Here is a 25,233-nt window from a genome sequence, read left to right as displayed (position 1 = left end):
TACAATGGCCCTGTACAATAATAATAGACTAGTTTAATGGCCAAACCTCACCCTATCACTTCTTATCCTTTACCTTGAGTTTCAATGATATTCCTTTCTTTGCTTTGGGTCGTTTTTTATGTCACAACTTGTATCCCCTCTTGTCTCATATTTTCTTATGTAGTTTAATATATTATTTTTAAGTGCTTAGCAGGCCAGTGCAGTTAAATTACTATCACTCTTCATTCTCATGCATGTATTCAGAGTATACAATAGTTTTGTTTCCAATCACTGGAGGAATTGAGATAAGTGACTATTCCTTCGTCCGCCAGAGCTGCTGCAGAGCTTGGTAAATGTGTCAGACACACACACACACACACACGCACACGCAGACACACACACACACACACACACACACACACACACACACACACAGACACACACACACACACACATTGAAGTGCCAATTTGAAAGCAAAGTGGACTGTGGGGGTGGACCGTGGAGCTAACTTAACTAGCTAACCATGGGGCTTTGGACCTAGCCTCTCATCACCTTCCCTGGATATTTATCAGGGCTCTTCCATGCGTGGACCATAATACCAAACAAGCTGCTGATAATCCACTAATCCATAAACCGACTCAGTGCCAGCTGAGTGTGAGAGAGTGGAGGTTGAAAGATGCCTCTCTCACTGATCCCCCCCTCTTGCTCCCCCTCTCTTTCACTCCTCATATACATTTGTACACCTGACTCTTGATATCCCTTCCTATTTCTTCCCCTCTTTCTCACTCACTCCTTCACTCTCTCTCTTCCTCAGGGGCGACGGTTGTGTTTGTGAATGCCACTGATCTGGACGCCTCCCGGGAGTTTGGACAGGCCTCACTCATCTACTCCCTACAGGGCTCCTCCCAGTTCCGCCTCAACACACGCTCAGGTGAGTGTGTTTGCGTGTGTGTGCAAGGCGTAACTTTGTGTTGGTTATTGTGGTGGTAAGGGTCAATGGGTTTCGGTGTCAACACCCCTCTCAGATGTTTTGGTAACAGCTGTGAAATTGTTATTTCTGGTGAATTTTGAGGGGAAAATGTCTCAAAAAATGTCCTGATAAATTGGTCAGTATACCCCAATCACAACTGAAACACCATATTTTTTCTATATCACTTAAACCGGTGTTCTTAATGTTAACTGTTCAGAAAGTCACCACCACACTCCATCTTTAATTACATTTAAATAGATGGGTTGGCTGACAACGTCACAAAAACGTAGTGAGCGTTTCCATGGGGCAGTAGTCTGTGTGTTGTTGTGATTCTGGATGGCCAGATTGATAGCAAGAATGACAAGAAACTGCCATTTGGGGAATTGTACGTGGCTCGTTTCAGCTTGTTTCATCTTGTTATTGATACTATGTCTTGTTTTGAGGTGTTTTTTTATGTCAATGCTAATATGGCTAAGCTAGCTCACCAACAACTGTAACGATGTATTTGAGAGACAACAAGTGCTCATTGTGCAAATATATTCATGTCTTCAATTAACCTTGGAGACGAAATATGGCTTACAGTGGTCAAACATTTACGCCAACCCCATCTGTTTTGCCCCATAGTTGCGTACATCTCAGTTTTGTTGATAAACAATCAACCAGTATATGCCAAAACCCATTATTCTCTTGGTGTACCCTTCACCACGCTTGGCTAGTAACTTGTATGGTCTTGAATAACTAATTTCTTATACCAAATTAACTTAAAAGGAGTCAAGGCAATCTGACTCCAGAAATGTCTTACTTGGTTACACAATTTAATTGCAGTATTAATTAATAAAATAGTGAGTGAGAGTCAAAATATAACTCTTCAATATGGATCAAGCAATATACTTTAAAATAAACCAATCAGTATGGCATCATACAAAAATACGTAGCAAAAAAATGTCATTCACCATCAACCTTATACAAAGATAGTGGAACAGAAAGGGTCAGATCTACAGTCTCAATTCACTTAAATGCACCAAATACATTTTGGGCATATTGTTTTCCTATCTTTGGTATCCAGCTTCACCTGGTGGATATGACAGACGGCATCATAATTCAATCTGTTTTGCGCCATGGTTAAGCACAGCCATGTCTTCTACCTCCATGACAACCAAATTAAATCCAAATTCAGGCAACAACATTTGCTAAAGCAAATGGGTTACACTCAGCAAAGATGAGAAGTTGAACCGATAGTTCCAATCTGTGTGCGATATAAATTGCTGTGCAAAGTGCTTTACCAGACAGCCTGACAACTACAATTCCAAATTGTCACATGATGATCTGTTCGTTCTCTCCCTGTGCCTCAACATGGTTGTGCTCTCCCTCTCTCTACTGACTGTCTCTGACCCCTGCCATGACAACCAAATTAAATCAGAAGGCAGGCAACAAATGTTTTGTTATAGCACTTGGGCTACAGTCAACAAAGATGAGGAATTGAACTGATAGTGCCTTATAACTCCAATTCTCACCTGATTACATGTTAGTCCTCTGCCTGCCTCAACATGGGTGGTGCTCTCTCTATCACTCTTTCGATTGCCTATCTTTGAATCCTGCCATATGACCAAATACCATTATCATATGACAAAGATGGCTGGCCATAATAATTAGCTTTTTAACATGAATTAAATTCTGTTTTTATTAGCTGAACTATTTATTTACTTTCCGGCAATAGGTATAGCTAGCTATCTGACTGCATAGTGCCAGTCTATTATGAATTGTAGAGTGTAGTGAGCTAGCTAGCTATGTAGCCATTCATTCATTTACTTAAAATCCTCTGCACTCCCCACAAAAATTGTATGTCCTGCACTTCCATCCTCATTTTATGAGGCATGTCTTACCTTGTTTCAAAGTAGCCTTGCCAAAATCAGGTCATAGAAATGTTAAGGGGATTTATTTTATAAACACTTCCTTACGCAATTGAAACCAGCATTTCTTTCATATTGTATTGGTTTTCAAATCAACATAATTTCATTGTCCAGCAGCTAAAGACGTAATCCTAGTCATATTAGCAACCCATGCTAATGTTTGCTTCTTTTAGATATCCCCTCTTTCTACATTTGTAACAGATGTTTTAATTTCTGTCACATAAAATCGCTCACATGTGCAGTGCGCTTTTTAGAACAGTGTGTTCCCGCTAATTGCATTATGGAATATTCGTGCATATCCTACTGCCGTGTGTGCATTTCTGCGCTTATAATATGAAGAAGTTAATCAACAATTTAAGCTAAAGGGTCTGATCTGTTGCATCAGCCTCATTGCTTTAAAAAAAAATAATGTAGTGGTTCTATGAATTTTGGATCCAGAGTCTGTTTTGAATCATCTCAGACAGGCGATTAATTTCGAGCCCTGTAGCTACATCTCCTCAGCGAACACTACAAAGAGAGAGAGTGTAGTGTGTGCTGCAGAACTGTTACTTCAGACCAAAGCAATGCATTGGCTGGCTGCCTCTGGGAACCGTGCGCAACCAAAAGCGGCAGGGGATCCGATCTTAAAATGAGGAACTGAGTCACTGTGGTGCAAAGCAATTAAGAACGTGCCGTAAGCTCACTCCACAGCTAGCTTGAAATGTTGCGGATGGAGCCATCCAATCAGTACCTTTGGGTGGCTCAAACCGTTGGTCCGTTTGAGGAAGCAAAGCTGTTAGCAGAACACTTAACCCCGTTACACTAGAGAGCGAGTGTGCATGTTTGTATGTGACTAGTCATGCGCGTCTGTGTGTTTCTGTACATGCTGTGGTGTGTCTGATGTGTGTTTTACCTATGCATTACTTGTGCGTTTCAGGAGAGATAACCACTACAGCCTTACTGGACAGAGAGCTGAAGTCAGAGTACATCCTGATTGTCAGAGCTGTGGATGGAGGGGTGGGGCCACTGCAAAAGACTGGCATTGCCACGGTAACCACCTCCATTCTCACACATCTTCATGCTTCTTATTGCTCTCAGATCATTTAGATGCTTCTCTCTCTCTTTATCTCTCTTTTTCTCGCTCTCTCTTTCTCTCCCTTTCTGTCTCACTCCATTTCTCTCTCTCTCCCCCTCTTCTCTATCTCAAAGACTTTAACTGAACTCAGAACAGTCATTAACCCTTTCTACTCCTCCCTCCAGGTGAACATCACCATCCTGGACATAAATGACAATTCCCCCATGTGGCGAGACGAGCCCTACCACGCCAACGTGGTGGAGATGAGCCCCATCGACACTGATGTCATCTCTGTGAGTTCAGCTTGCCTTGATCTTTGACATTTAATGCCCTGACCCCCTGAAATGAACTATGGCTTACAGTAGATATGAAGAAATTAGCACGTTTTTTTGTGGTGAGCAGACTCCATGAGACAGACAGACCGCTGCCTTGTCCATAGCAATTCAATTGAAAGTAAGATTTTTCAACCACTTTACACTTTTTTGTGGATAGGATTTTTCCTGTTCTCTTTCATCTGTGGTTTGGCAGTTAGCCTAGTGGTTAGAGCGTTGGACTAGTAAGTGCAAGGTTGCAAGATCGAATCCCTGAGCTGACAAGGTAAAAATATGTTGTTCTGCCCCTGAACAAGGCAGTTAACCCAGTGTTCCTAGGCCATCATTGAAAATAACAATTTGTTTGTAACTGACTTGCCTAGTAAATTGGAACCTTAAACAAATTTCAATTATTATTCCTTTGATTGGATATGACTGCAGGGTATTTTGGAGGAAATAAATTGACTGTGCTGTACAATGTGTAGCCAGAGATAACATACTAAATAGATAAGGGATAAAGAGACACTTCTACAGGTAGTGCAGAGTCTGCTGACAGACAAATAAATACTCGATACAGCCTAACCTACTGTGCTTGAACAGAAAGACGACAACTCAACTGTGAGACGTACAATACATGAGGTTTAGAATTTGGGGGCGAGTGACATTTCTACATGTAGTAACGTGTTTGGGTAACGGAAAGACTTGATTGCAGTGAGCATATGTTTACCTAACCCGCTATGTTCTGACAGTAAGTGGAAAAATACAACAAGTGTCCAACAGTGCAAATTAACTCCTGGACATACAGTACCAGTCAAAAATTTGGACACACCTACTCATTCAAGGGTCTTTCTTTCTTTTAATATTTTCTACATTGTAGAATAATAGTGAAACCATCAAAACTATGTAACCAAAAAAATGTTAAACAAATCAAAATATATTTTAGATTTTAGATTCTTCAAAGTAGCCACCCTTTGCCTTGATGACAGCTTTGCACACGCTTGGCATTCTCTCAACCAGCTTCACCTGGAATGCTCTTCCAACAGTCTTGAATGAGTTCCCACATATGATGAGCACCTGTTGGCTGCTTTTCCATAACTCTGTTGTCCAACTCATCTCAAAACATCTCAATTGGGTGATTGTGGAGGCCAGATCATCTGATGCATCACTCTTCTTCTTGGTCAAATAGCCCTTACACAGCCTGGAAGTGTGTTGGGTCATTGTCCTGTTGAAAAACTGAGGAAGCAAACCAGCATGTCGCTGCAGAATCCTGTGGTAGCCATGTTGAATTCTAAATAAATCACTGGCAGTGTCACCAGAAAAGCACCCCACACCATCACACCTCATCCTCCATGCTTCACGGTGGGAACCACACATGTGGAGATCATCCTACTCATTGTCTCACAAAGACAGTGTTTTGACTCATCAGACCAAAGGACAGATTTCCACTGGTCTAATGTCCATTGATGGTGTTTCTTGGCCAAAGCAAGTGTTTTCTTCTTATTGGTGACCTTTAGTAGTGGTTTCTTTGCAGCAAAAAGGCCGGATTCACGCAGTCTCCTCTGAAAAGTTGATGTTGAGATGTGTCTGTTACTTGAACTCCATGAAGCATTTATTTGGGCAGCAATCGGAGGTGCATTTAACTCTAATGAACTTATCCTCTGCAGCAGATGTAACTCTGGGTCCTCCTTTCCTGTGGCGTTCCTCATGAGAGACAGTTTCATCATAGCGCTTGTGTCACGCCCTGACCTTAGAGAGCCTTTTTTATGTCTCTTTTTGGTTTGGTCAGGGTGTGATTTGGGTGGGCATTCTATGTCCTTTATTTCTATGATTTGTGTTTCTATGTGTTGGCCGGGTATAGTCCTCAATCGGGGACAGCTGTCTATCGTTGTCTCTGATTGGGAATCATACTTAGGTAGCCATTTTTCCCTCCTTTCAGTGTGGGTAGTTATCTTTGTTAGTGGCACTTAGCCCTGTAAGGGAACTTCCCCCTGAAATTGACAAAAATTAATGGGAACATATTTGCACTGTAACAACAATATACAACAAACAACAATACAAACAACAAACAACAATATACACGGAGTATGCACGGTGTCCAATGCCATATGGCAAATGCCAAGTGTAACACTGCAAAATGAACATACTTTTGTCATATTTGATTATCATAATTTGTTTTTTGCTTGTCCATAAGGCATATGTTTTGTCCATTTGCAATATGATTTCATAGGAAGTCAAAAATCACTTTTTGGGGGGCCAAATGCCATAAGAAATGTCCAAATGCTATATGAAAGATTTGAAAGTGCCAAATCAGGAGGTTATGTCCATTTGCCATGTACCATCACAAATTTGACAAGCTCAAAAATACTGCAGAAATGCTAAATTGACTCGCCTGATGAACTCGGGATGGCCGGGCAGTGATAGTGGTTCCTCTCCATCCCTCGTTGTGTTGATTTCATCATGTCCATTTGGTGATGTTTTTTCACTGTTGAATCATACTGCAAATGCATGTGCATTTGCAATATGTTTCAATGGGCATTTACCATCACAAATTTGTCATGCTCAAAAATACTGCAGAAATGCTAAATTGACTGGCCTGATGAACTCGGGATGGCCGGGCAGTGATAGTGGTTCCTCTCCATCGCTCGTTGTGTTGATTTCATCATGTCCATTTGGTGATGTTTTTCACTGTTGAATCATATTGCAAATGCACTGTGCATGCACAGTTCCAAGAGTGTATGTAAGCTTCACGGTTGTTTTTCGTTTTTGTCTTGTTGGCAACATTTTAAATAAAAAGAGAAATGTACGCTCACCACGCTGCACTTTGGTCTAATTCCAATGACACCCGTGATAGCTTGAGGGTTTTTGCAACTGCACTTAAGAACTCAAAGTTCTTGAAATGTTTCGTATTGACTGACATTCATGTCTTGAAGTAATGATGGACTGTTGTTTCTCTTTGATTATTTGAGCTGTTCTTGCCATAATTTATACAACGGGTGGGTCTGATCCTGAATGCTGATTGGTTAAAACCGCATTCCAGCCGGTGTCTATTTCACAAGTTATGTTCATTTACTCTGTTCCATCTCACTGCGCAATCCACTGTCTCATCAAGCCTGCCAGGAAATGTAAACTTCATCTCCACTATAAAAAGCATCGAGACATTATCTCAACATCAAACAGCTAAAGCAAGGAAAATATATCACAAACAGCCACCCTCCCATCACCAATAAGGACATGGCCCACCTCCAAAACTCCCAGGCTTTGAATCCCGATACACCAACCAAGGGTTCTAGTTCAGAAAGTGTGGTTCGGCCTCCAGTTACATCTGGGTCGAAGAGGAAAATAGGGGAACAGACAACTAAAGCCCAACTCATTCCTTGTAAAAACAGATGAGAACGGTCTATGGTATATTGTTTGTTGTGTTATTCCTAAGTTGCACACATAATTAGGCTACTGGAAAACAATATTATAACAATGCATTCTCGCTCTCAGATACGCCACTCTCGCATATAACAAGGCCACAAACAATCATCTGGACCCAAGGGAGAGGGACATGGAGTCCAAGAGGGGATGCATGTTCGAGCAGCCAGGGAACCCACTATGCCCGGTGGCATCACTGGAGAAATATCTATTGAAATGCCCGGAGAATGCCCTTACATTTTATCTCCACCCACTTCTACCCAAGATCTGCACTGCAGCGGGAACAACTACATACACAAATCACAGCATCAGGACCACGACAGTCCAGAAACTGGCCAATTCTGGTTTGTAAGCAAGGGAGAATATGTCAGTGAGTGGGCATCGTTGCGAAAGTTCGCTCCATAGCTTCTGGCGTCCGTCACTGACAGACAGAAAACGCTGGAGCAACATCCTGGCCAAAAACAAAGACAACACTGCAGCACCATCAACACCCAAAAGGCTGAAGCAAGGCAGCAGAAGTAGTAGCACAGACTCCAACAGATATTTCAACCAATGCACAATCCAGGGGAATGTACAGATAAATATGACATAGAATAAGTCGCTATAGCTATGTCAGCTGTGGTGGATAACAAAGAGAGTGTATGGATTGATTTATCAATATCAGCTCAAATGAATGTCATGGATTGTCTTGACAAGGGAGCACATTTTCTCTGCCAGGCAAAGTCATGCATCATAAGCTCATTGTTATGGATATATTGAAATAAATCTAACTAGAAAACAGCTTAAACAAGAGCAAATTCAGCTATTTTGCTGATATTCTGGCTGCACTTTTTGACGTGAATGTAAATTAGCTGTAGTTGGCTAGCTAGCAAGGAAGGGATAAGAACATTGCCAGTCAGTATGGCAATGGAGCATTTAGACCGAACGACTGGGTCGCGTCCAAAGATACAGAACAAAAAGAACAAAAAATTGGGTCATGTTTCCAGCAACCCTAGATTTGTGTCGGGACTATATCTTGTGGAAGGATGAAATAGTATGAATACATTTAACAAAATAACATTTTTTTAAAATTAAAATATGTTGATCATTATTTTATTATGTTGGTAACCCATTGTATAAAAGTGATAATGATCGAGAAGCCAGTGTTTGTTGGATATATTGGCACATTATTATCCCTCCCTTATTGTCCTGCTGGTGTCTTTGGCAACGTGTTGTCACTGCTGAACACCTGATTGTCCATTATTATCAAGGTGCCGGTCAGTGTAATTAAGGGAGTCCGATTGCTAATTAAAATGTAGCCTGCAGTCAAATGCATTGCAAATTACCCTGCTGCTGGGCTGGTAGGGAAGAGAGAAAAGTAATCACAGTGGAACGAGAGATGAAGAGAAAAAGAGACTGGTGGTTGGCAATGAAATGTTTATCTTTCTGCTTTTCCCTCTCTCTTCACCTCCTGCATTATGGTGGAACTGGAGACAATAGAGAGATGGAGAGGAAGAGAAATAGAACAAGTAGTAGTACAGTGGTTCTCTCTGTAAAAGTTGTGTCATACTGCAACACACCTTGCGGGCTGCAGCAGAATTCTATAAGACGTTATTTAATTGTCAGCCATTGTTGCTATTAATGCTACTTAGTGCTAGTTTGACCACCAGAGGCCATCTTTGAGAAACATTTGACTTTTTGTAGTGTTGGCTGTACTAGAGCAGTGGTTTCCAAAAAAGTCCTATACCCCTTCAAACATTCAACCTCCAGCTACATACCCCCTCTAGCGCCAGGGTCAGCGCACTCTCAAATGTTGTTTTTTTCCATCATCGTAAGTCTACCACACACACACATGTATTGAACATGAGAATGAGTGAGGTTTTGTCACAACCCGGCTCGTGGGAAGTGACAAAGCACTCTTACAGGACCAGGGGACAAATAACAACATAATAATTATCAATAATTTTGCTCTTTATTTAGCCATCTTTCATATAACACCTTATGTGTTAATTAAAAAATATTGAATAACTCACCACAGGTTAATGAGAAGGGTGTGCTTGAAAGGATGCACATAAATCTGCAATGTTGGGTTGTATTGGAGAGAGTCTCCGTCTTAAATAATTTTCCACATATAGTCTGTGTCTGTATTAAGTTTTCATGCTAGTGGGGGCCGAGAATCCACTCTCACATACACTACCGTTCAAAAGGTTGGGGCAACTTAGAAATGTCCTTGATTTAGAAAGAAAAGCACATTCTTTTGTCCATTAAATTAACATCAGATTGATCAGAAATACAGTGTTGTAGTGAGTTGCGCGTACTGGCGGCAGAGAAGGCAGGTGTACCGGATTGACAACGGTGTCGTTTTAATATCCGTCAACAGAACAATACAATAAATGGGTCAAACAAAACCTGGTAAATACCAGCATACCGTGCATAAGCACTACAAGAAACAATTACCGACAAGGACATGAGGGGGAACAGAGGGTTAAATACACAACATGTAATTGATGGAATTGGAACCAGGTGTGATGGAAGACAAGACAAAATCAATGGAAAATGAAAAGTATGTCAGCTGTGGCTAGAAGGTCGGTGACTTCGACCGCCGAACGCCATCCGAACAAGGAGAGGGACCAACTTCGTCAGAAGTCGTGACAAGTGTAGACATTGTTAAGGTTGTAAATGACTATTGTAGCTGAAATGGCCGATTTTTAATAGAATATCTACAGTACATACAGAGGCCCATTATCAGCAACCATCACTCCTGTGTTCCAATGGCACGTTGTGTTAGCTAATCCAAGTTTATAATTTTAAAAGGATAATTTATCATTAGAAAACCCTTTTGCAATTATGCTAGCACAGCTGAAAACGGTTGTGCTGATTAAAGAAGCAATACAACTGGCCTTCTTTAGACTAGTTGAGTATCTGGAGCATCTGCATTTGTGGGTTCGATTACAGGCTCAAAATGTCCAGAAACAAAAACCTTTCTTCTGAAACCCGTCAGTCTATTCTTGTTCTTAGAAATAGTCCATGCGAGAAATTACCAAGAAACTTAAGATCTCCTACAACGCTGTGGACTACTCCTTTCACAGAACAGGGCAAACTGGCCCTAACCGGAATAGAAAGAGGAATGGGAGGTCCGGTGCACAACTGAGCAAGAGGACAAGTGCATTAGAGTGTCTAGTTTGAGAAACAGACACCTCACAAGTCCTCAACTGGCAGATTCAGTAAATAGTACCCACAAAACATCAGTCTCAACGTCAACAGTGAAGAGGCGACTCTGGGATGCTGGCCTTCTAGGCAGAATTCCTCTTATCCAGTGTCTGTGTTTTTTGCCCATCTTAATATTTTATTTTTATTGGCCAGTCTGAGATACGTCTTTTTCTTTGCAACTCTACTTAGAAGGCCAGCAACACGAAGTTGCCGCTTCACTGTTGACGCTGTGACTGATGTTTTGCGTGAGCAACTGCTTGCACACGCGTTGCCACTCCCCTCTGTCTCCCTGTCATGGCTTTTGCACCATCAGTACAGATTCCAAAACATCTTGACCACCAAAATCCATTTGATGTCGCAAAGCTGTCCAGTACTTTTAAAATATCCTCTCATGTTGTCCTGGTTTCCAGAAGAGGATGTCTTCCTTATTTGACCCCCCCCATAAATGTAACGGACATATACCAGAAGCCGTGTCAGGCCCGCCATGTCTGTTGACTTATCCAGCTATAAGGCATATAATTCACTGGCTTGTGTGTGAAGTAGTAAATGTTTCAAAATGTTTCTCAGCCATGTTTTGAAACAATTACTGCTTCTCATACAAATCGGTGAATTATATGTGTTACAGCCATGTCACTGATGCTATGTGAAACAGTGTTGTTTGATGAAGTCATTGTCTGTATAGTTTTGGGGGCCTTCTCCCCCAGCATTGTCCCAGCCATATCCATGGCAGCAGGAAGAATTAAGTCCTCCACGATAGTATGGGGCTTGCCTGTCCTAGCCACTCTAATTGTAGGCTAACCAATACCAAAATGGAGACTCAGTGAAAATAAGATAAAAGACCAGTCCCCATGCTTATCTCAAATCAGCGCAAAACTGTATAGTTGACCACACACGGGTGGGCTATTGCTTCAAATCCTATTATAGCAATTGGATGATGGCGGGCCAGAACATAATAAGTGTATAATATTAGCACAATTAATTGGCCTACACTACAAATGTTTAACACATATGATTAGTTCATAATACATTCTAAGCATAGTACTTTCAGTGGCCTTCTCGCCCCATATAGGGGCCCGATGCAGAAACATTGAATCGTTAACTGCAAGCTGAACACACAGCTTTTGTATGGACATATTCTGTTACTTGAACGGGTTCATTCTGCAGTTACAAGGAACATGGAAACAGTCGCGGACAAGATGGAGGAATTTGAGGCCTTTACTAGGAAGCTTGAGTAGTTCTATTTGGACTGTCACGCCCTGGTCTTAGTTATCTTTGTTTTCTTTATTATTTTGGTTAGGTCAGGGTGTGACATGGGGGATTTATGTGTTTCCTGGTCTAGGGGTTTTGTATGTTTATGGGGCTGGGCCCTTTCTAGGTAGTTTTGTATGTCTATGGTTGCCTAGATTGGTTCTCAATTAGAGGCAGCTGTCTGTCGTTGTCTCTGATTGGGAACCTTATTTAGGCAGCCATGTTCTTTGGGTATTTTGTGGGTGATTGTCTTCTGTCTTTGTGTCATTGCACCAGATAGGACTGTTTCGGTTTTCACATTTGTTGTTTTGTATTTTGTAGTGTTCTTGGTTATCGTCTATATTAAACATGTTGAACACTAACCACGCTACATTTTGGTCCTCCTCTCCTTCAACGGAAGAAAACCAGTACAGAACCACCCACCAAAACAGGACCAAGCAGCATGGTGACAGGCAGCGGCAGGAGGAGCAGCGCAATCAGGACTATTGGACTTGGGAGGAGATCCTAGATGGGAAAGGACCCTGTGCACAGCCAGGAGAATATCGCCGCCCCAAAGAAGAGCTGGAGGCAGCGAAGGCGGAGAGGCGCTGATGAGGAGGCAGCACGGCGGAGCGGATGGAATCCCGAGAGTCAGACCCAAAAATTTCTTGGGGGGTGGCACACAGGAAGTGTGGCGAAGCCAGGTAGGGGACCTGCGCCACCGTGTTATGCTGTTGAGCGCACGGTGTCTCCAGTACGGGTGCATAGCCAGGTGCGATACATACCAGCACCTCGTATCGGCCGGGCTAGAGTGGGCATCGAGCCAGATAAGGTTGGGACGGCTCGGTGCTCAAGAGCTACAGTGCACCTGCACGGTCCGTTCTATCCAGTGCCACCTACACGCACCAACCCTCCGGTGGCAGCCCCCCGCACCAGGCTTCCTGTGCGTGTCCAGAGCCCAGTACTCCCTGTTCTTCTTCCCCGCACTCGCCCTGAGGTGCGTGTCCTCGGCCCAGTACCACCAGTGCCGGCAGTCTCCCGCCTGTCCAGAGCTGCCAGAGTCTCCCGCCTGTCCAGAGCTGCCAGAGTCTCCCGCCTGTCCAGAGCTGCCAGAGTCTCCCGCCTGTCCAGAGCTGCCAGAGTCTCCCGCCTGTCCAGAGCTGCCAGAGTCTCCCGCCTGTCCAGAGCTGCCAGAGTCTCCCGCCTGTCCAGAGCTGCCAGAGTCTCCCGCCTGTCCAGAGCTGCCAGAGTCTCCTGCCTGTCCAGAGCTGCCAGAATCCGCCAGAGCCGCCATTCAGCCAGGATCCGCCAGAGCAGCCATTCAGCCTACGATGTGGCCCAGAAGTCAATTGACAGCATGTCAGGGCAGATTGCACAGGTCTTGAAAAAGAGGGATCAACACTGCAAATATTCACTCTTTGCATCAACTTCATGTAATTGTCAATAAAGGCCTTATACACTTATGAAATGCTTGTAATTATACTTCAGTATTCCATAGTAACATCTGACAAAAATATCGAAAGACACTGAAGCAGCAGACTTTGTGAAAACTTTTGGCCACGGCTGTATGTTCATAGGGAGGAAGTGAAGAGAAGGAGAAAGACAAACAAAATTCTCATTTCCAACACCTCCACTCGTTCTTTCCTCGCCTCTTTATCGCTCCATTCCTCTCTTGTTCCACGATGATGGATAAAGTGCTCAAATTAAAGACAGATACACATGGAGAGAGTGAAGAGAGGGAGAGCATCCAAGAAAGACTATTGCAGTGGTTGCTCAACTAAAAGTTTTGAGATTTATGCTGAGGGACATATTATTCATTTGTGGTTTAGTACAGTGCTCTGTGTCACTGATTCACTGCTCCAGACCAGTGCAAGGGTTAGAACACTGATTATGCTTACTGGAAAATACAATACAAGAGGCAAGTGGAAGAAAAACACAGCATTCAGAGGTCAAGACAGAGCTTGATAAATCAATGAGATTTTTATTTTCACTGAATCCCCATTTGTGTTTTGGTTAGACTACAATTACGGTGTGGAAATGTTAGGATTGTTTTGCTCTTACTGTATCTGGTACTGTAGCCTACTCCCGACCGGTCACGTTGAACAGAGCCATTATGGGCTATTAGCAGGACAATAGATACTTTGTGCAAGGAAATTTGGGGTGGCAGGGTAGCCTAGTGGTTAGAGCGTTGGACTAGTAACCGGAAGGTTGCAAGTTCAAATCCCCGAGCTGTCGTTCTGCCCCTGAACAGGCAGTTCAGGGGCCACTGTTCCTAGGCTGAAAATAAGAATTTGTTCTTAACAGTGCCTAGTTAAATAAAGGTAAAAAAAATGTGTCAGCATGGTCTAAGACAGTGCATCGGAGTGCAAACTGCATTACTACAGATGCTGGTTCAATACCTGTGCTGGCTGCAACCCATGAGGTGACGGTAGGCTTCTCTCCCTCTAAAAACAGAAATAAATTAACAAACTGACTTTATTTGCAAATTGGTAAGAATGTCTCACCCCATGTTCAAGATTGTGCTTTTTCTCGCTCACTTTTGGTTATTTGAAAACATAATATTTTCCAAAATATTGTTATTTTTTAAACAAGCCATAGAAAGTTGGCAATTTCAGTTTAGTCCATCAGAAAAGACAGAACAAATAATACAACAAATATTGTGGTTAAACTCAAATATACTATATATTGATATTTAATATATTGATCAAAAAATACCTTATCAATTGGAACCTTTAACAAGTGGAAAGGGGGGAAAGTATTATTATTATGAACCCTGTTTTTCACAAGCGTAGCAGGCTATGAGTTCTGCAAAGTTTCTGGGATGGGCTATCAGCAGGACATTATATATTGGTCATATTGGTCATGGCTCCCGAGTGGTGCAGTGGTCTAAGGCACTGCATCGCAGTGCAAGATGCATCACTATAGTCCCTGGATCGGATCTAGGCTGTATCACATCCGACGGTGATTGAAAGTCCCATAGGGTGGTGCACAATTGGCCCAGCTTCATCTGGGGGTAGGCTGTCATTGTCAACAATGATTTGTTCTTAACTGACTTGCCAAGTTAAATAAAGGTTCAATCATATTTGGGGATGCAATTTTGTAATGTGTTTTGTTTGGTAAATTATTTTGTAAATATTAACTCACATTTGTAGTGCCACTAAATAGACAATGAAAAAAATACACTTATTTTTTTGTTTCTACTTCATCAGAACAAGCTGTAACTGGACTGTAGCATATTACTTACTAAAGCTGTTGTTAAAAAGGTTTTGTAAGTTATTCTAAGAGAAATGAAAATTACCTGGATGCCATGTACAGTATCATAGTTTCTAAAAGGAAAAATATTACCACAGTCTCTTGCGCATGTCATTTTCCTTTCATAATGCATCCTTATTTACAAAGCGATTATTATTATTATTGGATATTCTCACAGCGCACATTTGCAAATCACAAACTCTAAAAGTAATTGGAAAGGTAGATACAAATGATTTGTGACATTGTGGTTACAATAAAGAATGTAAACAAGATGTAAACAAGATGCTGTGTTTTTATTTACAGTAGTGATGGACAGCTGGAGGCAATTTGAAAACAGGTTTTCACAAGTGTCCTGCAGCACTGTAGCAGCTGTAGCCCATCATGCGAACAAGGTTTCCTATTGTAAGGACTTTAGACTCTTCATAGCATAGCTACTGTATGTGTGAAAATCCCCCAATTTGCATGCTTAAGTGTTACATTTCTAACTCAAGACCTCATGCAACAAATAATATTTCATTTATCTGTTATTTTACCAGGTAAGTTGACTGAGAACATGTTCTCATTTGCAGCAACGACCTGGGGAATAGTTACAGGGGAGAGGAGGGGGATTAATGAGCCAATTGTAAACTGGGGATTATTAGGTGACCATGATGGTTTGAGGGCCAAATTGGGAATTTAGCCAGGACACCGGGGTTAACACCCCTACTCTTACGATAAGTGCCATGGGATCTTTTAATGACCTCAGAGAGTCAGGACACCCGTTTAACGTCCCATCCGAAAGACGGCACCCTACACAGGGCAGTGTCCCCAATCACTGCCCTGGGGCATTGGGATATTTTTTAGACCAGGGGAAAGAGTGCCTCCTACTGGCCCTATAATAAATAAAATAATACAACAAATATTGTGGTTAAACTTAAATATACTAATTGGTTTAAAAAACTTTATCAAAAACTTTATCAATCACGTACAAGCGCAATGATATCCTTGGGCATGCTGTAGTCTTCAAATAAGGTGGACATATTGTCCCTCAGCTGCTTGATGAAATCTTCCATCACCTCTGTGACAATGCTGCGGCCTGGTCCCTCTGCCTGTTGTTTCTTCAGTGTGCTGAAGTGCAGTAGCCATCCAGATGACAAGTCCATGTAACGGTTTTCTTCCGTTGAAGGAGAGGAGGACCAAAATGCAGCGTGGTTAGTGTTCAACATGTTTAATATAGACGATAACCGAGAACACTACAAAATAGAAAACAACAAATGTGAAAACCGAAACAGTCCTATCTGGTGCAATGACACAAAGACAGAAGACAATCACCCACAAAATACCCAAAGAACATGGCTGCCTAAATATGGTTCCCAATCAGAGACAACGACAGACAGCTGCCTCTAATTGAGAACCGATCTAGGCAGCTATAGACATACAAAACTACCTAGGAAGGTGCCAGCCCCATAAACATACAAGACCCCTAGACCAGGCAAAACAAATAAATCCCCCATGTCACACCCTGACCTAACCAAAATAATAAAGAAAACAAAGATAACTAAGGCCAGGGCGTGACAGTACCCCTCCCCCCCCCAAAGGTGCGGACTCCCGGCCGCACACCTAAATCCATAGGGGAGGGTCTGGGTGGGCGTCTGTCCACGGTGGCGGCTCTGGCGCGGGACGTGGACCCCACTCCACCATAGTCTTTGTCCGCTTTAGTCTCTTCCTAGGAACGGCGACCCTCGCCGCCGACCTCCGGACTGAGGGGTAGCTCAGGACTGAGGGGCAGCTCAAGACTGAGGGGTAGCCCAGGACTGAGGTGTAGCCCAGGACTGAGGGGTAGCCCAGGACTGAGGGGTAGCTCAGGACTGAGTGATAGCTCAGGCTGGTTGACGGCACTGGCAGCTCCTTGCTGATGTAAATATTTTTGTCAGATGTTACTATGGAATACTGAAGTATAATTACAAGCATTTCATAAGTGTCAAAGGCCTTTATTGACAATTACATGAAGTTGTTGCAAAGAGTGAATATTTGCAGTGTTGATCCTTCTTTTTCAAGACCTGTGCAATCTGCACTGGCATGCTGTCAATTCACTTCTGGGCCACATCCTGACTGATGGCAGGCCATTCTTGCATAATCAATGCTTGGAGTTGTCAGAATTGTGGGTCTTGAGGATTGACCACAAGTTCCCATTGGGATTAAGGTCTGGGGAGCTTCCTGGCCATGGACCCAAAATATAGATGTTTTGTTCCCCGGGCCACTTAGTTATCACTTTTTCCTTATGGCAAGGTGCTCCATCATGCTGGAAAAGGCATTGTTCATTACCAAACTGTTCCTGGATGGTTGGGAGAAGTTGCTCTCGGAGGATGTGTTGGTACCATTCTTTATTCATGGTTGTATTCTTAGGCAAATTGTGAGTGAGCCCACTCCCTTGGCTGAGAAGTAACCCCACACATGAATGGTCTCAGGATGCTTTACTGTTGGCATGACACAGGACTGATGGTAGCACTCACCTTGTCTTTTCCGGATGCCCTAAACAATCGGAAAGGGGATTCACCAGAGAAAATGACTTTACCCCAGTCCTCAGCAGTCCAATCCCTGTACCCTTTGCAGAATATCAGTCTGTCCCTGATGTTTTTCCTGGAGAAAAGTAGCTTCTTTGCTGCCCTTCTTGACACCAGGCCATCCTCCAAAAGTCTTCGCCTCACTGTGCGTGCAGATGCACTCACACCTGCCTGCTGCCATTCCTGAGCAATCTCTGTACTGGTGGTGCCCCGATCCTGCAGCTGAATCAACTTTAGGAGACGGTCCAGGCGCTTGCTGGACTTTATTGGGCGCCCTGAAGCCTTCTTCACAACAATTGAACCACTCTCCTTGAAGTTCTTGATGATCCGATACATGGTTGATTTAGGTGAAATCTTACTGGCAGCAATATCCTTGCCTGTGAAGCCTTTTTTGTGCAAAGCAATGATGACAGCACGTGTTTCCATGCAGGTAACCATGTTTGACAGAACAATGATTCCAAGCACCTTTTGAAGCTTCCAGTCTGTTATTCAAACTCAATCAGCATGACAGAGTGATCTCCAGCCTTGTTCTCATCAACACTCACACCTGTGTTAATGAGAGAATCACTGACATGATGTCAGCTGGTCCTTTTGTGGCAAGGCTGAAATGCAGTGAAAATGTTTTTGGGGGATTCAGTTCATTTGCATGGCAAAGAGGGACTTTGCAATTAATTGCAAATCATCTAATCACTCTTTATAACATTCTGGACTGTATGCAAATTTCCATCATACAAACAGAGGCAGCAGACTTTTCCCTTTTGTTGGATGCACTTTTTCATAGTGTTGGATTTCCCTTACGTTGGTGCTCTGACGGTACTCACCCTCGTCCCCCTTGCCCCCCTCTGACCAAAGGGTTGATGTGTGCCACCTGCTGAGCGCAGTGAGCAGATGAATTTAGTCGCAGTGCCCTGGGGAAAGGCTAGAGCCCTACAACACACACACACACACACACACAGTCAGACGGTTTTCAACCACCCCCCCCTCCCACACACATGCACACACATACTCACACACACAATTGGTCATCTAATCTCTAATGAGGTTACTTAACCTAATTAAAAAACAAAATGATATTTCCTGCTGATATCTATGTAAGTGGAGGCCACAGTTCAATAGACAAGGCTAATGTTATAATTGTATGTTCTCTCCTAAGACTTAGATTGATTAATTTAAATGGACTTTGGGGCTACCTATGAATAAGTTTTCCCCTCACCCTTAAATCTCCTTCCACTACTGTCCACAATTTTTTTCTTTCTCTTTTTCTCTCTCTCCCTCTCTCGCTCCTCTCTTTCAAATTTTTTTATGACGTGAATAATGTGCCCAAAGTAAACTGCCTGTTGCTCAGGCCCTGATGCCAGGATATGCATATAATTGGTACCATTGGAAATAAAACACTTTGACGTTTGTTGAAATGTTAAAATAATGTAGGAGAATATAACACAATACATATGGTAGGAGAAAATCCAAAGAAAAACCAACCGGAAATGTTTTTTCTTTGAGAGACTATCCTCTTAGGGCATACTGGAAATAGCTCCCTGGGTGCAATTCCTATGGCTTCCACAGGGTGGCAGAAGTCTATGTTCAAGGTTTCAGGCTTGTAACTACCAAAACTAATAAGATATATTAGTTTTTGTACAGAGACAAAGTCTTGGAAATTTGTGTTTGTGCGCGCCATGAAGACAAGATGCACCTGCTAAAATTGGTTCCCTATTGAACATACTTATTTCCGTAAGAAATTGAGTAGAAACATATTTTGACTTGTTGAAACAAAGTTTAGGGGTAGATTTTCCGATTCCTTTCTCTGCATGTTGAACGAGTGGATTACTCAAATCGATGGCGCCAACTAAACTGACTTTTTGGGATATAAAGAACGATATCTAACAAAACGACACTACATGTTATAGCTGGGACCTTTTGGATGACAAATCAGAGGAAGATTTTCAAAAAGTAAGTGAATATTTAATCGTTATTTGTGAATTTATGAAACCTGTGCAGTTGGAAAAATATTTTGAAGTGGGGCGCTGTCTTCAAACAATCGCATGACATGTTTTCGTTGTAATAGCTACTGTAAATCGAACAGTGCAGTTAGATTAACAGGAATGTAAGCTTTCAACCGATAATAGACACCTATATGTACCTAAATGTTTAATATCCATCATTTTTATGATTATTTATTTGAATTGCACGCCATCCAGTTTCACTGGAAGTTGTCCTGCTAGCGGGATGCCTCGGCTTAATTAACCAATGTACGGCTCAGAGATGTCTTATCTACCTAGTCCTTTAATAATTCAAGACCTGCAAAACCTTTGTTCCTCTATTGACCAATTAACCAGTTTCCAGCGTTTTCTTCGTCAGTGCGGTGAATAATTGATCAGCTCTTTAAAAAAATCATGCCGCAATCTCGGCCCAGCGTATACATTACCTATCACGTTAGATATTAGGTTGTTGTGCGGTGCTGGTGGGGATTGTCAGATTTTCCCCCACTAAGACTCATTCCTTCTTTCTTTCATCATTCCTCCTCTCTCCCCTCCCTCCTCCTTTCTCTCATCTCCCTCCTCTCCCCACTTTCCCTTCCCCCTCATACCTCCCCCCCCATACATCCTTCCAGGTGCTAGCGATAGACCCAGATGTTGGGGACAATGGGACAGTGGTGTACAGCATCAGCCCAGAGAACCCCTTCTACACCATCAACAGCAGCACAGGCAAGATCAGGACCAGCGGGGCCGTGCTGGACAGAGAGAGGTCCAACCCAAAAGACATCCTGCTCATGAGGACCATCATCGTGTCTGCTGTCGATCGTGAGTCCCACACCAGGCCAGAACTCTGCTTGTTGGTTGGTCGGTTGGTTTGTTGTTCTGTGTGTCTGGCTGGCTAGCTGTTTATCTGGGACTGAGACCGTGTGTGTGTGTGTGTGTGTGTGTGTGTGTGTGTGTGTGTGTGTGTGTGTGTGTGTGTGTGTGTGTGCGCGCGTGCGCACGCGCGACTGTCTGGGGCTGAAGAGTCTGTCAATCTCTCAGCCTGTACTATCGAAATTACAGTGTGCGTTCATATATGAGTCTCTACTTTAAAGAGTAACTGCCCCAAAAAACCACTTCTCATTTAGAAAAAGGCTTATGTGGCATCGGTATCAGTCAGAAACATGTATTCTAATTTCAAAATTGACTACAAAGTTTAAATAGGATAATTTGGGTTATAAAGTCATTCTCGTCCAAAACTGAGATTTACGAAATGATAGGCAAAAATGCTATGTCAAGGAATGAAGGGCACCGTTTATTTCAATCCTGCCCAAATGCCCACAGCTGGCAGCACCAAAGTAATCATCAATTCGGAGCGCAGCTGCATGTGACCCGATCGTAATGACCATGGTCAATTTGGTTGACATTCGATATCCCCATGGGGCTATTAGGGACCATCAGTAAATTACACAATATTTTGAATGTCAATGGCTCCAAATTTATGTGACTTAAAAAACTCAAAAATTGTAGAAATTAAAATACTAAATGCATTTAAATGAAGCCCAAAAAAAGTTAAATATGAACTTTGGCCCATTTACATTGTGTAATTTAATGATGGTCCCTAACTAGCCCCAGGCTATCCAATGTCAAACCAACTTTGCCACGGTTGTACCCCAGCCGGCTGAAGCTAAGTTGGCTATCACTAGCTAGTCTAGGCCCCCTCTGGTAAAACTTTTATTGGAGTTTTGTGCTCCTGTAAATGCTGTGTTTGTACCTCTGGCGCCCACTCCAGTTGGCAGACCTCCACTGCGTTCCTCAGTCAGCACCACGGTGTACGTCAACTTGCTGGACCTTAATGACAATGACCCCATCTTCCTTAACCTGCCCTTTGTGGCCGAGGTGCCAGAGGGCCTGCCTAGTGGATCCTCTGTGTTCAAGGTCAGTACACCATTACAATATGTCATTAGAGTTAGATGCTTGTGTAATTGTTTCAGATGAATCAGATGGAAGTGTGTGAGGGCTAATTAAATTGTTTCTTTGTTTCTGTTTTCCCCTGTCTGTCATGTCCTCCTCTCACTTCTATTCTCCCCACCACTTCCATATCTTTGTCCCGCTCTGTCCCCTCTATCTCTTATCCCCACATCTCATCTTACTCTCCCCCTCTCCCTTCTCCCCTTTCCTCTCATTTCCTTTACTCTCCTCTCCTTCCCTTCCATCCTTTCATCTGCTCCTCCTCCTCTCCTCTCTCCCTCTCCTCTCCCTTCCTCTCTCTCTCTCTCTCTCTCTCTCTCTCTCTCTCCCCCTCTCCACTCCCTTCCTCCTCTCTCCCTCTCTCTCAATTCATATCTCCTCTCCTTCATCAGATCCAGGTGGAGGACCCTGATCAGGAGGAGAATGGTATGGTTACCATGGGGCTACTGGTGGGCATGCCACGCGTTGATTTTTATCTCAACACCACCACGGGTGTGCTGTACTCAACGGCAACTCTGGACCGCGAGCAGATTAGCCTGTACCACCTGAGGATCGTGGCGTACGACCAAGGGCAGAACCCACGCACCTCCACCAGCACCCTTACCATCACAGGTTTGCAAGCATCAGGGCCTGTAATCACTTACTGTCTCAGAGTATGTGTGCTGATCTAGGATCAGTTTTGCCTTTCAGATCATAATGACTAAGACAGGGGGACCTGATCCTAAATCACCACTCCTACTTTGAGACGCTTTGTGAATACAGGTCATGGCTGGTCCAACATTCAAATGTTATACCATATTAAAAATTGATTAAAGACAGTATTTTGCTTAGTATAGCACTACCTGCTGGTCAGAAGCATATATTTTAGAAGCACTGGGAGAAGAATGACCATCTGTTAAATGTGTTGCTTGTCGTGTCTGCCTATTGAGCATGATAACAGTTATTTTACAAGAGACAATGTGTCTCTCTGTCTCTCTTTGTCTGTCTGTCTGCTTGCCTGTCACTCTGTGTCCCTCAGTCCTAGATGCCAACGACGAGACCCCCACCTTCTTCCCCAAGGTGTACAACGTGTCCCTGCAGGAGAGCGTCGCCAGGGACCATGTGGTGGCTCGCCTCAACTGCTCCGACAATGACGCTGGCCTTAACGCCGAGCTCAGCTACTTCATCACAGGTCAGAGGTCAAACTAAGGCCATGGCAGACTGTGTGTGTGTGTGTGTGTGTGTGTGTGTGTGTGTGTGTGTGTGTGTGTGTGGTTGGTTGGCAAGACGTAGAGTTGTATTATGTGAATGTGCTACTACTTTTTTATGTGTATGTGTGTGTGCATGCATGCTTGCATTCATTCATGTGTATAAGTGAATAGCCGAGATATAGGTACATGTAATACTCCACCATCTGTGTGTTGTGTTCTGCAGGTGGTAACCAGGATGGTAAATTCAGTGTTGGCTTCAGAGATGGAGTGGTTCGGACTGTGGTTGGCTTGGACAGAGAGACACAGGCTACATACTCACTGGTCATAGAGGCTATCGGTAAGTCCTAGCCCGATAAGAGCATTTTTCATCTTTCTTTCTACTCTGTGTATATAGACCTTTTGTACATCTGTGAGATTGAGAAGTGAGAAGTGATGCATGCAAGTCTTGTTGTGCAACGGTCTCTGTTCCTTTTCATAATCATTAAACTATTGAAGTAAAGAAACACTCCATGTGTAATCTCCCAGCAATTTGCAATTTCTCCCAGCAATGTACTTAGTGAAAAAGACAGTTGCTTTTCATGGTCTTATCAAAGAGAGACCAAGAAGGCTTGCATCCCACATGCCAACCTATTCCCTATTTAGTGCACTACTTTTGACCAGGGTACATAAAGCTCTAGTTAAAAGTAGTGGACTTTTCTAAGGAATAGGATGTCATTTAGGATGCAGCCAACGCCTGAGGTTTCGTGTTGTTGCTGAAACTGTTGAGTTTATCTGAGTTGTTCTGGGATGACCATGTGTGTGCTGATAGGGCCGTTCAGACCCCTCACTGTGAGTATGTATTTAGAGGGGGGGGGATTCAGAGAAGAGACTACTCATGTAACTACCTCAGAAGTGATTGAGCATGGCTGAACTTTGAGTATCCCACTGGTATGTTCTAAAAAATGGGGTTTACAAAGACTCAGACTTTGTCCATTTTTGGTTTCTATTGTATGGTTTTAATGATTAAGGTTTCATTTATTTACACCAAATAAAATAGGTGATAAACAAAAATACAGATTTCTTTTTATGGGGTTTACAAAGGCTCAGACGGTGTCCATTTTTGGTTTCTATTGTATGGTTTTAATGATTAAGGTTTCATTTATTCACACCAAATAAAATAGTTGATAAACAACAATACAGATAAAAACAACAATAAAAAACAGTGTCCAGATGTGTTTGGAAGCCAAAGGGCTTGTATAAAAACAACAATAAAAAACAGTGTCCAGATGTGTTTGGAAGCCAAAGGGCTTGTATAAAAACAACAATAAAAAACAGTGTCCAGATGTGTTTGGAAGCCAAAGGGCTTGTATAAAAACAACAATAAAAACAGTGTCCAGATGTGTTTGGAAGCCAAAGGGCTTGTATAAAAACAACAATAAAAAACAGTGTCCAGATGTGTTTGGAAGCCAAAGGGCTTGTATAAAAACAACAATAAAAACAGTGTCCAGATGTGTTTGGAAGCCAAAGGGCTTGTATAAAAACAACAATAAAAAACAGTGTCCAGATGTGTTTGGAAGCCAAAGGGCTTGTATAAAAACAACAATAAAAAACAGTGCCCAGATGTGTTTGGAAGCCAAAGGGCTTGTATAAAAACAACAATAAAAAACAGTGTCCAGATGTGTTTGGAAGCCAAAGGGCTTGTATAAAAACAACAATAAAAAACAGTGTCCAGATGTGTTTGGAAGCCAAAGGGCTTGTATAAAAACAACAATAAAAAACAGTGTCCAGATGTGTTTGGAAGCCAAAGGGCTTGTATAAAAACAACAATAAAAAACAGTGTCCAGATGTGTTTGGAAGCCAAAGGGCTTGTATAAAAACAACAATAAAAAACAGTGTCCAGATGTGTTTGGAAGCCAAAGGGCTTGTATAAAAACAACAATAAAAAACAGTGTCCAGATGTGTTTGGAAGCCAAAGGGCTTGTATAAAAACAACAATAAAAAACAGTGTCCAGATGTGTTTGGAAGCCAAAGGGCTTGTATAAAAACAACAATAAAAAACTGTGTCCAGATGTGTTTGGAAGCCAAAGGGCTTGTATAAAAACAACAATAAAAAACAGTGTCCAGATGTGTTTGGAAGCCAAAGGGCTCGTATAAAAACAACAATAAAAAACAGTGTCCAGATGTGTTTGGAAGCCAAAGGGCTTGTATAAAAACAACAATAAAAAACAGTGTCCAGATGTGTTTGGAAGCCAAAGGGCTTGTATAAAAACAACAATAAAAAACAG

General features: G+C 42.7%; 1 protein-coding gene across 1 annotated transcript in view; it reads left to right on the top strand.

Annotated features, from left to right (window-relative positions):
- Window positions 1–25,233, top strand: part of LOC112223275 (cadherin-23) — a 117,807-nt gene that overhangs the window by 79,759 nt on the left and 12,815 nt on the right. Inside the window, exons 9-16 of the mRNA XM_042317137.1 lie at window positions 795–911; window positions 3,777–3,889; window positions 4,100–4,207; window positions 20,462–20,651; window positions 21,601–21,746; window positions 22,172–22,391; window positions 22,798–22,950; window positions 23,193–23,306. Coding sequence (XP_042173071.1) covers window positions 795–911; window positions 3,777–3,889; window positions 4,100–4,207; window positions 20,462–20,651; window positions 21,601–21,746; window positions 22,172–22,391; window positions 22,798–22,950; window positions 23,193–23,306 — 1,161 coding nt within the window. The remainder of the gene's footprint in view (window positions 1–794; window positions 912–3,776; window positions 3,890–4,099; window positions 4,208–20,461; window positions 20,652–21,600; window positions 21,747–22,171; window positions 22,392–22,797; window positions 22,951–23,192; window positions 23,307–25,233) is intronic.

The sequence above is a fragment of the Oncorhynchus tshawytscha genome, unplaced genomic scaffold (assembly GCF_018296145.1).
Source record: "Oncorhynchus tshawytscha isolate Ot180627B unplaced genomic scaffold, Otsh_v2.0 Un_scaffold_15173_pilon_pilon, whole genome shotgun sequence".
NCBI classification, from domain to species: domain Eukaryota; kingdom Metazoa; phylum Chordata; class Actinopteri; order Salmoniformes; family Salmonidae; genus Oncorhynchus; species Oncorhynchus tshawytscha.
The sequence above is the reverse complement of the archived record's forward strand: the minus strand, read 5'-3'. Positions and strand labels throughout refer to the sequence as shown.